The sequence below is a fragment of the Kryptolebias marmoratus genome, linkage group LG19, assembly GCF_001649575.2.
Source record: "Kryptolebias marmoratus isolate JLee-2015 linkage group LG19, ASM164957v2, whole genome shotgun sequence".
Classification (NCBI taxonomy): Eukaryota; Metazoa; Chordata; class Actinopteri; order Cyprinodontiformes; family Rivulidae; genus Kryptolebias; species Kryptolebias marmoratus.
This window is the reverse complement of record NC_051448.1, coordinates 5043358-5057247: the sequence shown is the minus strand read 5'-3', so window position 1 is coordinate 5057247 and position 13890 is coordinate 5043358. Positions and strand designations below refer to the sequence as shown.

General features: G+C 38.9%; 1 protein-coding gene across 4 annotated transcripts in view; it reads right to left on the bottom strand.

Moving 5' to 3' along the window:
- Positions 1-13890, bottom strand: part of ryr3 (ryanodine receptor 3) — a 105579-nt gene that overhangs the window by 35368 nt on the left and 56321 nt on the right. For all 4 annotated transcript variants that reach the window (XM_017411853.3, XM_017411854.3, XM_017411855.3 and 1 more), the window contains 9 exons: positions 13220-13829; positions 12271-12471; positions 11082-11184; positions 10688-10822; positions 6994-7267; positions 6725-6839; positions 4426-4558; positions 682-785; positions 318-453 (listed from right to left, as the gene is read on the bottom strand). In XM_017411853.3, coding sequence (XP_017267342.1) covers positions 318-453; positions 682-785; positions 4426-4558; positions 6725-6839; positions 6994-7267; positions 10688-10822; positions 11082-11184; positions 12271-12471; positions 13220-13829 — 1811 coding nt within the window. The remainder of the gene's footprint in view (positions 1-317; positions 454-681; positions 786-4425; positions 4559-6724; positions 6840-6993; positions 7268-10687; positions 10823-11081; positions 11185-12270; positions 12472-13219; positions 13830-13890) is intronic.

The following is a 13890-nucleotide window of genomic DNA, read 5'->3' as shown; positions in this document are numbered from 1 at the left end:
CTGACAGACTTTTAATCATAACAAACCCTCTTTTTTCCATTTCTATACCACTAATTCTCCCACAATCAATGTTGTTATGTACTCCTCTCCCATTTCACACACATAATGTATCCCAAACGATGCCTTAAAAAGCTGGATTGTTGCTGCAACACTAAGGGTTGTATAAGTTTGATTTATTGCCATATTGTGCATTAGTCATTAACTGATCTTTTAATGTCCCCTCACAGCTCTAGGATCATTTCAACATGTATTTAGATAATAAATCTGTGGTTTCCCAAACACCACACATAATTTAAAAAAGGAAAAACATGCCGTACCATTGCAGAAGACGACAAATCTCAGGAAGGACAGGTAGCGCTCTCCCTCTATGGGGTTCCAGCCGAGGTCCGGGTAACCCTTGGCAACGAGCATGGCACAGCTCTGAAGCCCGCATCCTGCCAGATATGTCACCACCTACACACAGACCGTTCCGTCTTTTATTAAATCCTCTGTTATTCTTATACTTTGTATTAGCAACATGAGAGCAGTCTCAAAAAGAGTTATTATCTGAATTTTTGGGGGTTTTTTTTGTTTCCATCTGCACCGAGAAGCTTTAATAACACACTGTGTCACATGCTGGTGTGCACACTCAGGTCTCATTTTGTTATTTTCTGAATTAATTCACTTGTGAGAGAAGCACACCTTCTCCAGATCCGGTTCCTCCAGAGCCAGGGCCAGGCCGTTGTTGTCCATCACTGAAGACGCTGCAACATCCAGCGGAGTGGAGCCCCGCATCGCCTCAGACGCTAAACAAGAAAAAAGTACAGGTTCAGCGTCACCAGCAGAGCAAACTTCACACCGAAGCAGCCGTAACGCATCACATCAGCAAATGTTGATCGTCCGTTTTGTCTGTGACACAAGAAGAGGTCACAGAAGCCATCTTTATTCGATCACACATTAAAACTTCCTCAAACTACAGAAATCCTTTCTGCTAAAGTCCAGCTGAGAGAGCTAAAACTTCCTGAAGAATGCAAGAAAACCAGAAGGTAAAATGAGCAAATATGCATTTCTAAAAGCTTAAAATCAGCAAAATTGTAGCTAAAAACCTATAATTAAAAGAGAAAAAAATGTAGGTTAAAAACTAAACCTAGCAAAACCATATCCAAAAACCTAAAATTAGCAAAGCTGAGCCAAAAGCTACGTTTAGCAAAGTTGTGGCTAAAAGCTAAACGTAGTAAAACAAAAACCAAAGGTGACAGATAATTAAAAAATGATACTAAAGGAAAACAAAATAATAAATATAAAAGTTTATCTCCATAATTCTATGAAATTAACAGACCAGATTAGGTTTTTGTTAAACACACAGAAACTGGTCTTTTTATTGTGGAATTCTGTATTTTATTATTAACAGGCAAGGAAATAAATCTGAAATTATTACTTTAATTTATTGACTATTTAACTTATTGACTGCTTGATTAAACTGTTTTTAACCTTTTTTCTGTTTTTATTTCAGATGAACTTTTCACACAAAAAAAGACCAAATATTTAAGTATACAGATCTGACTAATAAAACTAATAATTTAAACATAAATAAAAAGGCTTTTCTAAAAATCAAACAATGAGTACAACTCGAGTCAGATATCTAGATATTAAGGGTTGTGATTTTTCTTAAATAGTTGTAAATACAAGTTTGAGCTGATTTCTTTAAAAGTTTCATTGTATAACTTTATAAAACCACTGGGTGTCAGACATCAGCAACATCTTAATAAAAAAACAGAAAAAGATCCTGAAGTGAAGCTTGGTTTGGACTCCTTCAGGCAGCTCATCCGTCTCTGTCTCAGAACGAAGCAGAGAAACTTTTTCTCCTGGTTTTTTTCTGGAAGGTTTGTTCCGTAAAGATTGTTCAGCAGAGCAAAATGTGGACGTTTAATCACTTTAGAGTGCAGAGCAGGGATTCACGTGCATTAACACGGGAGTGGGGTAAAAACACACAAGATGTGCTCTCATTTATCAAGATAAACCTGACAGCTGTTTGCTGCAGGTTTAAAATGTTGAATCTTCAGGACGCAGAAGCAGAACAGCTGCATCTACAGATTGATTTACTATAAATAACAAAGTTCTGCACAAACAGAACCCCAGTGTTGTCTAAAACAGCGGTTCACAAACTTTTCAGCTTCCGACCCATAAAATAACAGTGACAAAGGTGTGTGACCTCATCTGTTGGCTGTTTAAATATCCAAAAGTTCCAATGATCCTATTAAAAAAGGGAATAATGACAACACAAACAGCCTTAGCATCCATTTTGCTAATTTTTAAATCATTAAATGACTTGTATATCAATTCTCTGTAACAATTAGGGTGTAAATATATCATAAAAACTGGGTTTTTAATTGTAACTTGATATCTGGAGATTATCTAAGGACCCCTGATTGGTGTTGGGTGACCCACATTGGGGTCCCGACCCCAACTTTGGGAATCATTGGTCTAAAACCCAGTGTTGTGTGGTCGAAACGTGAATTTCAGTCATTTTAATTTAAACGCCCCCTGTTCACATCTATAATTACAGATGTTTGGTATTTTTTGTAGTGAGAGATGAACTGCAGATTACCCTCGTGTCCTTCAAATGCGTGTTGAAGGGTTTGAGCCCCGCCCCCTTTGTGTCCTGCATTAGGCCTTCGGCTAAGCCCGCATCCAGACGGACTTCGGCGAAGCATTTACCCACAATTCATCGCAGAATGTGGCGTTTTTTATTATCTTTATTGATAATGAAAGGGTTTTGAATTAAAATGGCAGAAATATGGCGGCGGTGACAGAGTGAGCTGCGTCTGTCACGAAAAAAAACAGTTTTTAAATGTAAAGTATTGAAATAATTCTTGTTTCACTCTGATGTACAGGTGTGAATACCATCAAACTTTGCTCCGTGTTCAACAAGTCAGAACAAAACACATTTGAACAGCCAAATATCTCCTGCAATGACTTTGGAAAACTAAAATACCTAAACTGTACTTTTAAAATAGTACTGGCATCTTCTTAAAATACCAAAACAGCGACCGGTCGGCCATGTTGGATGTCACAGTTATAATGCAGTGGCGTAAGTCGATGATGTAACCTGTACTGTCCAAATTCTCCAAAGTCTGCATGCTTGTAACCTGCAAACACGAACCCTTCTGTGCGTTTTGACTGAGTACACGCTTCATAGAGGGGCAGAGGGCGTACGGCGAGTGTTGGGACCGGGCCTCCATCAGACCAGGTGCTTCAGCAGCAGCAGCGACTCATCAGACCTGCCGGACCAATCAGGCCTGGCTCACGTTCTCCTCACTCCACCTGCCGTCTGCCTCTTTGCCCCCTTTTTCCTTCACATGTTGAGTCACAGCCTGGTTCCTCCTCAGCGGCGTTTTAACTTTGATTAGCTGAAAAGAATTTCCAAACAGGGGCAACGACTGGTTCCTGAGCACATTTTCTTCCGTTTTGGAAGCAGCTAAAGGGCATTTTTGGACACTGAAGTGCTGCAAATCCTCGAGGAAGAAATTCTAAATGTCAAGTCAACCTTTAAACCAACTCAATGTTTTGTTTTTTTCACTCAAATCTTTATTGGTGTTTTTTAACACATATATAGAACAGTAAATGAACAAAAGAAAAAAAAAAAGGAAGAACGAAGAACAGAGAGCCGCCTATTAATATGATTTGACAATTTTACAATATTGGTATATATGTTTTATTTGTTATTTTTTATTTTGTTCTCATTCCATATTTGAAGCATATAAAGGGTCCATTTTTCCCATTTTCCCCACAATTGTGCTTCTTGTAGTCTCAGCATGTGCGTCAATGTTTCCATTAAATATATTTCTTTTATGATTGTTATCCATTGAGCTCTAGTTGGCGTTGTTTCCTTTCCCCCGTTCTTGGTGATTGCTTTCTTGGCTGCTACCAGCAGTATTTTGATCAGGTAGTCGTCAGGAGTGGTCATAGTTTTTTTTTTAAACTCTACCAAGACATAGATCCAAGCAGGTTCCTGGTAATTCATACCCTAGCACCTTCTGCAATTCAATAGATATTATTTTCCAAAACATAGTTATTTTATTACATTTCCAGAAGATGTGTGAATGGTTTACATTGATGGATCCACATCCTCGCCAACATTTTTGATAACTTTGAGATTGTTTACTTTTTAATTTTGGTGTGATAAAAAAGTGAATCTGATTTTTCCATGCAATTCCCTCCAGATTCATGAATTAGTTGTTGAATGATGAACCTTCCACATTCGTAGCCACTGCTCATCTGTAATTTCTAAATCAAGTTCTCCAACTCAATGTTTTTAAACCAGCTTTTGCTCTCTTCACCTTTGTATTTTTTGTATTTTACACCCGTATTCCTCTGACTGTAAAAGCGCTGCGACCGTCAGCGGATGCTGGGAGAGCAGATCGTTCCGTGTGACGGATCACTCACCCAGTCCGACGCTGCTGTTCTCCAGCAGGTAGCTCAGGTGGTCAAACATGGCTTTCTGGTTCTGACGGCTGATACGACAGAAATAGCACAAGAAACGACAACAGCTGGCCACCATCTTGGGGAAGGCAATTTCCTGCGGGGAGGGGGAAAAAGATGAAGAGTGAGAAGTTTTCATTCATTCATTCAAGTTTATTTAATCAAGGAGAGCACACGTTTCAACAAGAACAACGTGAAGAGCTGAAGACTCCTGAACGTCGTTAGAAAAGCTAAAACTGAACTGTAAACCAAGTAGAACAGGAGCTAAAATCAGCAAAATAATTCAAAATTAGACTGAGCAGAACAGTAGCTAAAAGCTCAAACCACTAAAACCGTAATTAAACTATAAAACTATCAAGAAAATTAGCTAAAATGTAGCTAAAAGATTAAATTATAACCCTTTAGTAAGACCTAAAACTAGCAAAAAAGTTGCCAAAATATCAAATAAGCAAACTTGTTGCTAAAAGCTATCATTACAAAAGCTAAAAGCTAAAGACTACAAAACAGCTAAAAACTATATTTGGCAAAATTGTAGCTACAAGCAAATGTTAGCAGAACTGTGGCAAAAAACTCGAAGCAAAACTGTAGCTAAAACCTAATTAAAACAACATTTACTAACACCTAAAATTAGCTAAGCAAAAAAATCCCCATTCACTTCAATGAAACCAAAAAGTTAAATATTTTAAAAACTATCCAAGATATGAATAACAAAAGTCATAACACTTGTCTCCAGAATGATTCATGAAAGATTAAAACTGCTGACAGTATCAGAATTAACACAATAACCCAGTTTTATCATCTGAAAGTTGTAAAGTAAAACCTATTTCATCTTTTGAAAAATTATTTAAAATTTTACCCGATGACAATTAGCTTTTATTCTGCTCAAAACACAACAACTGAAAAAACATTTTTAGCTTTAACGCTGTTGTCTGTCTGTTAGCATTTCTTCTGAGTTTTAAGTTTGAGAATAAAGCAGCAAATTAAAACGTCTTCATGTGAGAAATGGAGAGTAAATTATCGAACTCCTAAAACCTGCACCTCTCAGAAAATCTTATCAACTAACTGACAACTTCCCAGTGATGCTAAATGCTTCCTGTTTTATATGTAATTTGTCAGTTTTTAAAGGCAAAAGGCATCTTTTGTTTGATTCTAATGTTAGATGTGTAATTAGATCTACTGTTTGCTTTCGTGAAGTCTTTTTCTTTATCAACCAATAAGATTGTGTGATAAAATCTATGATGAGCTAATCCTCGTTTAAAGCCAGTAATTCAACATGTGACATTACGGGCGTCATCAGAGATAATCATAAAGTAAACATTACAAACCTGCAGCTGAGCTTTATATGGCCACAGTCGGAGCAGAGCGCGTATCGAGTGGCAGACAGGAATTTATCTGAAACCGTGATGAGGCGCTTAGTGTTCGTCATCAGGGGTTTAAAGTCTCCCTGAGGCCTGTCTGTCTGAATTCATGCTTCACTCTGGCATTTAATCCCAACGGGCTCTTCGACGCCTCCTCTGCCTCCTTTGCCCTCCCCGTTACCCCTGAGCTTTGTCAGGGTATTAGGTTGTTGCTCTTGGCCAACCTTAATGTCTTAGAATAAAATCTGCTTCAGCCGTAAATCATCTAATAAGCATTTCATTTTATTATTCACTTAAGTTTCGTAAAGACAAGAACTCAAGACTCGAGTGTTTTTGAGCCTCTGATCACCAATTAAAACAACATATTTCATAATTTGGTGCTATGATTAAAGTAAATGTAAACATCAGAACCCGTCGGTTTTGATTCTGGCTGAAATAAGATTAAAAAAAAGGAACATTGTTCATTGTTCAACATTAAACTAAACGTCTGCCTGTTCACATTTTTAAATGTGGCAAAAAGCTTCTTCCTGTCTATTCTACATCCTTGAAATTAATTGTATTTGACATTTGGGCAAAGACAGCTTCAGATGAAGGGAAAAACAACTGAGTAATATTATCCATCCAGCTGTTTGGCACTAATTTTAAATTATAACCAACTGGTCGCTGAAACATCTTTAAAGGGCAGTTCTACTGTGTATTTTGTAGCTGTAACGTCATGCAGCTGACTGATAGGAAAATAAAATAAGCAACCTTTTAAAAACTACTTTAAAACAGACAGTTTTATTATGCAGGAGCTGCAAATATTTTAAAGTGTTCTTATAAATGGCCTCATGGGGTGAAATCTGATGCATTTTTGGATTATTTTCGGTGAGTTTTAGAGAGATTCGACCCAAATGTTGTTCTACCTGGGACTTGTCTCCTCCCAGAACATTGACCATGACCTCCATGACGGTCTCGTGCATGCCCAGAACCCTCATCAGATTGGGATGCTGGTAGAAAACTTTATTGTTCATGATGTCCCTTAAAAACACAGGAAACGAATAAGTCACGTCACAGCACTGCAGTTCGATACTTAATCTGGAAATGTTACTGTAACAGCGTCTGATGGGGGTTTAATATTTCTGTTTATAAAACAAAGAACTTTCACTGCATTTAGAGAAACTGGTTCTCTTACCCGAGTCCATCTATCATGAGCTTCTCCTCCTCTTTGCCCATCCGAACGGAGAGCAGAGACCTGATTTGACCCAGAGAGGCCAGCAGGTTAATAGCATCCTGCACGGACGCGGCGCTGATGGTGTAGGATTTCTTCATGGCCCGCAGCAGCTCGCCGATGCCGTCGTACTGCCTCCTCAGCAGGCTGAACATCACTCTGACCAGCTCCGGGTCCTGGATATGGGACTCCTGAGCCCAGCTGGTTATGGTCTGGGAAATCAGCTCCTTCAGGTTGGCTAAAGAAGAAATGCAGAAATAAATGAGTGCTGGCATAAAAACTGTGCTCAACGTTAGCAGCTTGTTGCTGTCAGGCAAACAACACTAAGCAATGACTCGGGTATTACTTATTGCAAAATTTGACAAAAATCCTGCAGCTTTTGTACAACCTCTTGTTCCAAGAAGGTCGGGACATTGTGTAAAATGTAAACACAAACAGAATGCAATGATTTCCAAACCTATTCACAATGGAACATGGAAAACACATCATGTAAGATCATTTTGAATGTAATTGCAGCAACACTTCTTCAGAAAGAAGGGACAGGGATCATGTTTACGATGTTCACCATCTCCTCTTCTTTAAACATCCGTCTGTAACCATCCAGGACCTGAGGACAGCAGCTGCTGGGGGTTTTGGAGGGAATGTTGTCCCGTTCTTGTCTGATGGAGGATTTTCACCATTTGGTGAAAAGTCTGGACTGCAGGCAGGTCAGCTCAGCACCCGAACTCTTCTAATAAAAAGCCATGCTGCTGGAATAGATGCACTATTTTTAGGCACAGATTTTTGTTAGATTCAACCTCTTCATGTTGCTCTTTTTTATAACCGACCCGTTTCCAATTAACCTAATTCGTTACAAAATGTCTTCCTGCTGTTTCTTATTCACATCACTTTCTTTTACAGCGTTTTGTTGCCCCTGTTCCAACTATTTTGAGATGTGTTGTTGCCATAAAATGTCCCCCCTTCCTAAAAATGGTACAAATTGTTGGAGATTTGCAAATAACTGCATTCTGTTTTTTTTTTTTTTTTTTGGAATTGGGGTTGTATTCGAGTAAGGGCTGTCATGTTCCTACTAAAAGTTGTTTTTTTTAATCCTTCACCACAGACAGATCTGGCAGAAATAAGCAAATAATCAGAATTAAAAACTACTGATGAGAGCTTGCAGGAAATATTCCCTTAAAAACAACTTTGCTTCCAAAACCGTATTTCATTGGAAGCTTATTGACGATCATTAATAAACTTATTAGTGACTCAGACATCTCTCAGATGAGCATAAATTCAAAACAAATTAAAAGTTTGAATTTGCATGAACTTTCTTTTCATCATAAATAAAAGCATCAAATTTAAACCTCAGAAGCTGGAGGTGTTTGAATGCAGAAATCGCATAATAAAGACATTTTTAAATGTTGCATTTCCTGCATTTAAAATCTTTAGTAGCTCACTTTGCTTATCTCTCTTTACAAGACACATAACTCAGTTTAAATAAATTCCATTTGTCAAAATGGACAACTTCACATTTTCTATCATAGTTTAATATAAATAATTCAGATAAAGTTGATTTTAAGAATTAAGAGTTCAGAATTTCTAAAATGGATCCACCTCCTGGATTTTATCCACATTTAGAACCCAACAAAACAGAACGACTTGAGGGTTGTGTCATTAAACTGAGACAGATTTGATAGAAGCTGTAAAGTCCAGTTTGTCTTTGAAACTCAGACTTAAGGTCTCATTAAAGTTTCATCTCGCAGACACGACCACAGACAAACTCTCTGAGCTGAAGCTAAATGCTGCTCGGCTCGGAGTGATCACGCCGTTAAACCTCGGTGAACTTTGAGTGTTTAAGTTGCATCGCACAACATCTGTAGCAAACAAAGGCTCGTGTTCACACAGAATCCTGATGAGAGGCGAGCGTGGCGAGCGAGGCGAGGAGCCGGCTGCGCTGAAGGTGAAGATCTGCTCTGCGTCGCCTCACAGCGAGGCTCACGGGGGAGGTAGACACTCTAAAACTACACGCTCTGCAAGCTAATCTGCAAAACGACCACACTCTGTCAGCTCGGGGTCATTTATCAGAAGTTCTCCGTTCCAGAGCTCCTCAAACACACGATGCAATCTTTCTTAATCACAACAACACTCGTTATATTATATCTGAAATAAGGCTCAGTGACATCGGGCTCCAAACACCATCTTCAAATAAATAACCTCTTGTGATATTCAGTTATAAGATTAAGATCTGACATTTAAACCATAGAAGCTACTGAGTCCTTGAAAACCTAAGAGGGTGAAACAAAGTCATATTATCAGACAGATAAAATCAGGAGATTATAGACTTTACTGTATCCTCTTCACACAAGATTTGCAAAAGCTCCTTGTTCAAAGGTTTTCTGATTATATTAATAAAGAATAAAGCAGTAAGTTTGAGAAAAATGCCTCAGAGTTTTGATTGTCTGTTTTTCAAACCATACAACAAAATGTAAAGTCTTAAATGCAAACCTGACAACAAAATATAAAAAGTGAAGGCTTGTCACCTAAAATCACTTCATTCGTCATTTATGACACCATTTAATGTGTGTTCCCTCCTGTCAGATAAGAGTAAAGCGTTAAAATTCATAGCAAGCAGCCTTAGAGAGACTCAGCATTAGTTTTTTATTAACTGGAATCAAACAAAGCCACGATTTCAGTGAACAGCAGTGAACCGTTGGACCCGGAGCTGACGAGAAACGCTGAAAAATGTTTTATTTATGATTATTATGATTAACTAATCTTTCAACGGTTTGTAATGTCAGTGTGGTGCGTTTAATGACAAATGGGATTCATTAAATTTAAAAAAAAAAAAGCCATATTCACATCAAAATCCGCCACGACCACTAAGATGAAAGATGAATTCATGAAACTTTCCTTCTACCTGTAATTATCTTAGTTTTTTTCCAAAAGAAAGGTGCAATTTCTCATTTTAACTTTTGGGTTTTTAAGGGTTTACGAAAATGCAAATCCTTGAATGTTGTTTTTAATTTACATTTTACACAACATCCAAACCTTTTCAGGACTGGGGTTGTTTAAACCACCTCTCAACCACTTAATCTTCTTTTCTGTTTTACTGAGGAGCGTCTCGATTAAAGATAAAGACAGAAACTGATAACTTCAGAAGTTTGTTCTTGTTCATCATTAATCATGAGAATAAGCTTCTTTATTTTAACCACTCAGCTATAAAAGATTTGCTTTTCCATCACAACAAACAACTATGAAAAAAAACTTTGCTTTTATTTATTTTATTTCTGAATGTCACTTCAAGTCCTTCCACTCAGAGTCTTTGTTTGATGAGGTATTTCTGCAGAGCGGCACATAATTTACAACATAAATCACATAAATCTAATATGTGCTCCACACACCGTGTGCAAGATAAACGATTATCTTTTTGTTTCACACTTGCAAACAAAGACAAACAGCTTATTCCGCCCGTGTCGAACGTTTACTGTCCGCAGTGAAAAATGAAGCAGATAAAACCTGAGCTGGACGGTTTCCTGTAATAAAAAGAAGCACAATTTGTGATTTTTTTTTGTTCGGAGTGAAAGAAGCTGAAGGAAGAATTTAAGACAGGGTTCAGAGAGGGGTCCATTTTCAGTTGATTAGAACATTTTTCTCCTCTGTGGTTTTGGACACTTACTTGGAGCGGCCTGTTCCGTCTCTTTGGGCTCCTCTTCTGTCTTCTGAGGTGGACCTTTAATCTTGTAGAGCAGAGCCAGGAGACGGCCCTTGATGGAAGTGTCCTGCTCCTCCTCCTCCTCCTCCACTGGGATTCCTGCAGGAGCAAACACATTTCTGTCAGCTTAATGTGAACGAAACATGCCAAATACTGTGCATCAATGTAAAAAAGCCAAATAAAGGTAAGTCAGATCCTGAAAATAAAAAAAAGTTCATGCTGATTTGTTAAAATAAATCAAGAATAAACAAGCTGGACCAAAATCAAATAGTGTGAAACTGACATTTCGGCTTTTATTTTCACTGAAATTCACAGAATGTGTGTAGCAGGATCTAGTGAGCAAGCAGCTGGACTCTACCACAGTGGAGCCGTAATTCTTCATGGAAGGACTTGAGCTCCTCCTGGGTCTCCTCTGGACAGGGACAGTCTTCCCCCGCGTCAAAGTTTAGCAGAATATTGATCTGCGGGAAACAAACCGTGCAGCGAGGTTAGACAAACATAAAGAGGGGAATGTTTAAAAAAAAAAAGAGAAGAGAAGGTTTGAAGAGACAGAGAAAGAAATGAGCGAAAGACGACGGAGAACAGTGGAGGTTTTAAAATCGGACGTGGGTTTCATCTTCGTCAGCAGAGGGATTGTCCAAAGCTTTTTCTGACAGAGGGAGTCTGAAGCCTTAATGATGGTAATTATAGCACTAATTAATCTGTCCATGTCTATCTAAAACCCTTGGCTCTGTCTGAACATGCTGCAGATTGTGCATCTAAACAACACAAAAACAACAGAAAGATCTAAACAGAAACAGTGAAGAGCTTAAAGAATAACTAATCAATCTCCTACTGCAGTGTTTTCCATCTCTGGTCTGCTTATTTTAGACATTTCTCTGTTCAAACATGATTATTAGACGCTGCTGAAGACAAAACAGCAAACTTTGCCACTAACTATTATAGTCAACTGTCTGTTAGCAAAATATCTCATGAGCTGCTGAAATGGATTTTAATGAAACTCTCAAAGTAATCCCTGGATGGACATCTACAACTGATTAACCCTTAGAGCAGGGGTGTCAAACCCAGTGACGCAAATTAAAAATTTGGTCCTAGCCAAGGGCCGATCACGATCAATATTTATTAAAATTACATAAATTAACCTTGGTTTTAGATGTATTATGTCAAATCATTCGTATATAAATATCAATTACCTTTTCCCAGTTACAGATTATACAGAATTATACAGAAAAGAAGAAAAACAAAACATTTAGGTGAACAGCTGATTTTTATATACACCTAAGTTTGTTTTAAGCATTTTAATGATATTTCTACCATCTTTTAAAACACATCTTCACCTTCAAACCTCAAACTGAAAAGGTTGAACAGGAAACAACATATATTCCCCATTTTTGGGACCAGGAACAACAACTTCCTCCTAAATGCCAGGCGTTCAGCTCCACAGCTCGATTTCTGTTCAATTCAGCAGAAAGCTGCACCTCCTACTTGTTGGGTTTTATTTCTGACACGGATGCAAATGGATGTGAGTAACACAGCGACTGGATCACCTGCTCGTGAGGTGGCGAGCGGAACTCCTTGGTCTTCTTGGCCGTGACGGCGGCGGACATGTTGAGAGCCAGCATCAGCTCGTTGTAGCGGAACTTCTGATTAAACTGCAGCTTGGAGACGAACCTGTCGGAGAAAGAGACGATGGCTTCGATGCGGTGCTTCAGCTCACAGTCGCAGAAGTAATGCAGCAGCTCGCACATCTGGAACAGAAACAGAATAATGAAATATTTTTATTAAAGTGATGGTGTCTGATTTCAGGAACTCATTGCATTTGTGTCTGACAGGTATATTAGTTTTCTCATACAATCATTTCTCAAAACAAGTCATAAAAGCAGAGCAAAAAGCTGTTAAATGAGAAATTATTGGACCAAATGAGCCAAATGGAATATAATTTACCAAGAGAAATGCAGTGTTGAATGAAGAAGCTAAAACTAAAGTGAAACACTAGGTAAAAGTAGCAAAAGGCTAGCTGTAAGCTAAAAGCTACAAGAAGCAAACTGGCAGCTAAAAACTTCAAGTACCACAAGAAGACAAAAACTGCAGCAAATTTTAAAAAGAATAGGTTTTATTTTTTTAAGGAATTAAAGAGATCTCAATGTATTTGTTTGAGGAAAATACTTGTAAATAATAGTAATAAAGTAATTTATAAATAAATAACAAATATGCTTTGAATATATATATGAAGAGTAAGTTAAAAAACCCAAATGTTGCCACACCCATCTCCTGTATGAGCTGAACATTTTGATATATAAATATGCAGAAGTAGTTAGATGGCAAAAATGTACTGAAATAAAAAAAGCAGGAAAACATGCTGAGTCAGCATTCACACTATTAAAACCCTAAAGGAGAAACTGATGGAGTCAGTTTTATGGATTTATTTTCAATCATCACTCTTCTATATTGAAATGAAATGTGTTTGTGCATTTTTTTACTGCTGCTTTTCATCACCTGGCGTTTGACAGACTCCGGCAGCGACTTCTCCAGCAGACTTTTTGTCGGCGGTTTCCCCTCCTTGGTCTCCTCCTCTCCCGCCTCCACAGCTTTCTCCTCGTTCTTGCTCACCTCCTCCTTCTCCCCGACCACAGCCACCTCGTCCCCCTTCGCCTCCTCGCCCTCCTTCGCCTCCCCGAACACGTTGGGCTCGATGAGGAGGAGGATCAGCCTCACCTCGTCGCTGCTCAGAACCCCCATGATGAGCAGCGTTCCGATGAGCTTCAGGATGGGGACGAACTGATACTCCAAGCTCCCGCCCACCGGGTCTCGGATGTGGGAGCCGCCTCCCTGCACAGCTTCGGTCAGCATGCTGATGGCTTTCTCCTTCAGGACGCCCAGCGGGATCTGGGGGCTGTGGAGGAACTGCTGGCGTTTGGTGTTGATGATGCCGACGGGGGAGAAGTTGACCCGAGGCGTAAGGGAGGTGCTCAGGCCCACGCCGGGCAGTGAGTGGCGTTTGGACTCATCGGGGAAGAGCTTGATGGAACGAGTTTCATCCGTCACAGGGATAATGAACTCATTGTTCATCATCAGGCGCGCCTCCTTTGCCGTCTCTAGATGAATGCTGGAAACAAGAAGAATTAGCTCAATTATTGCACATATCTCAAGACAATTCAGACTTCTGT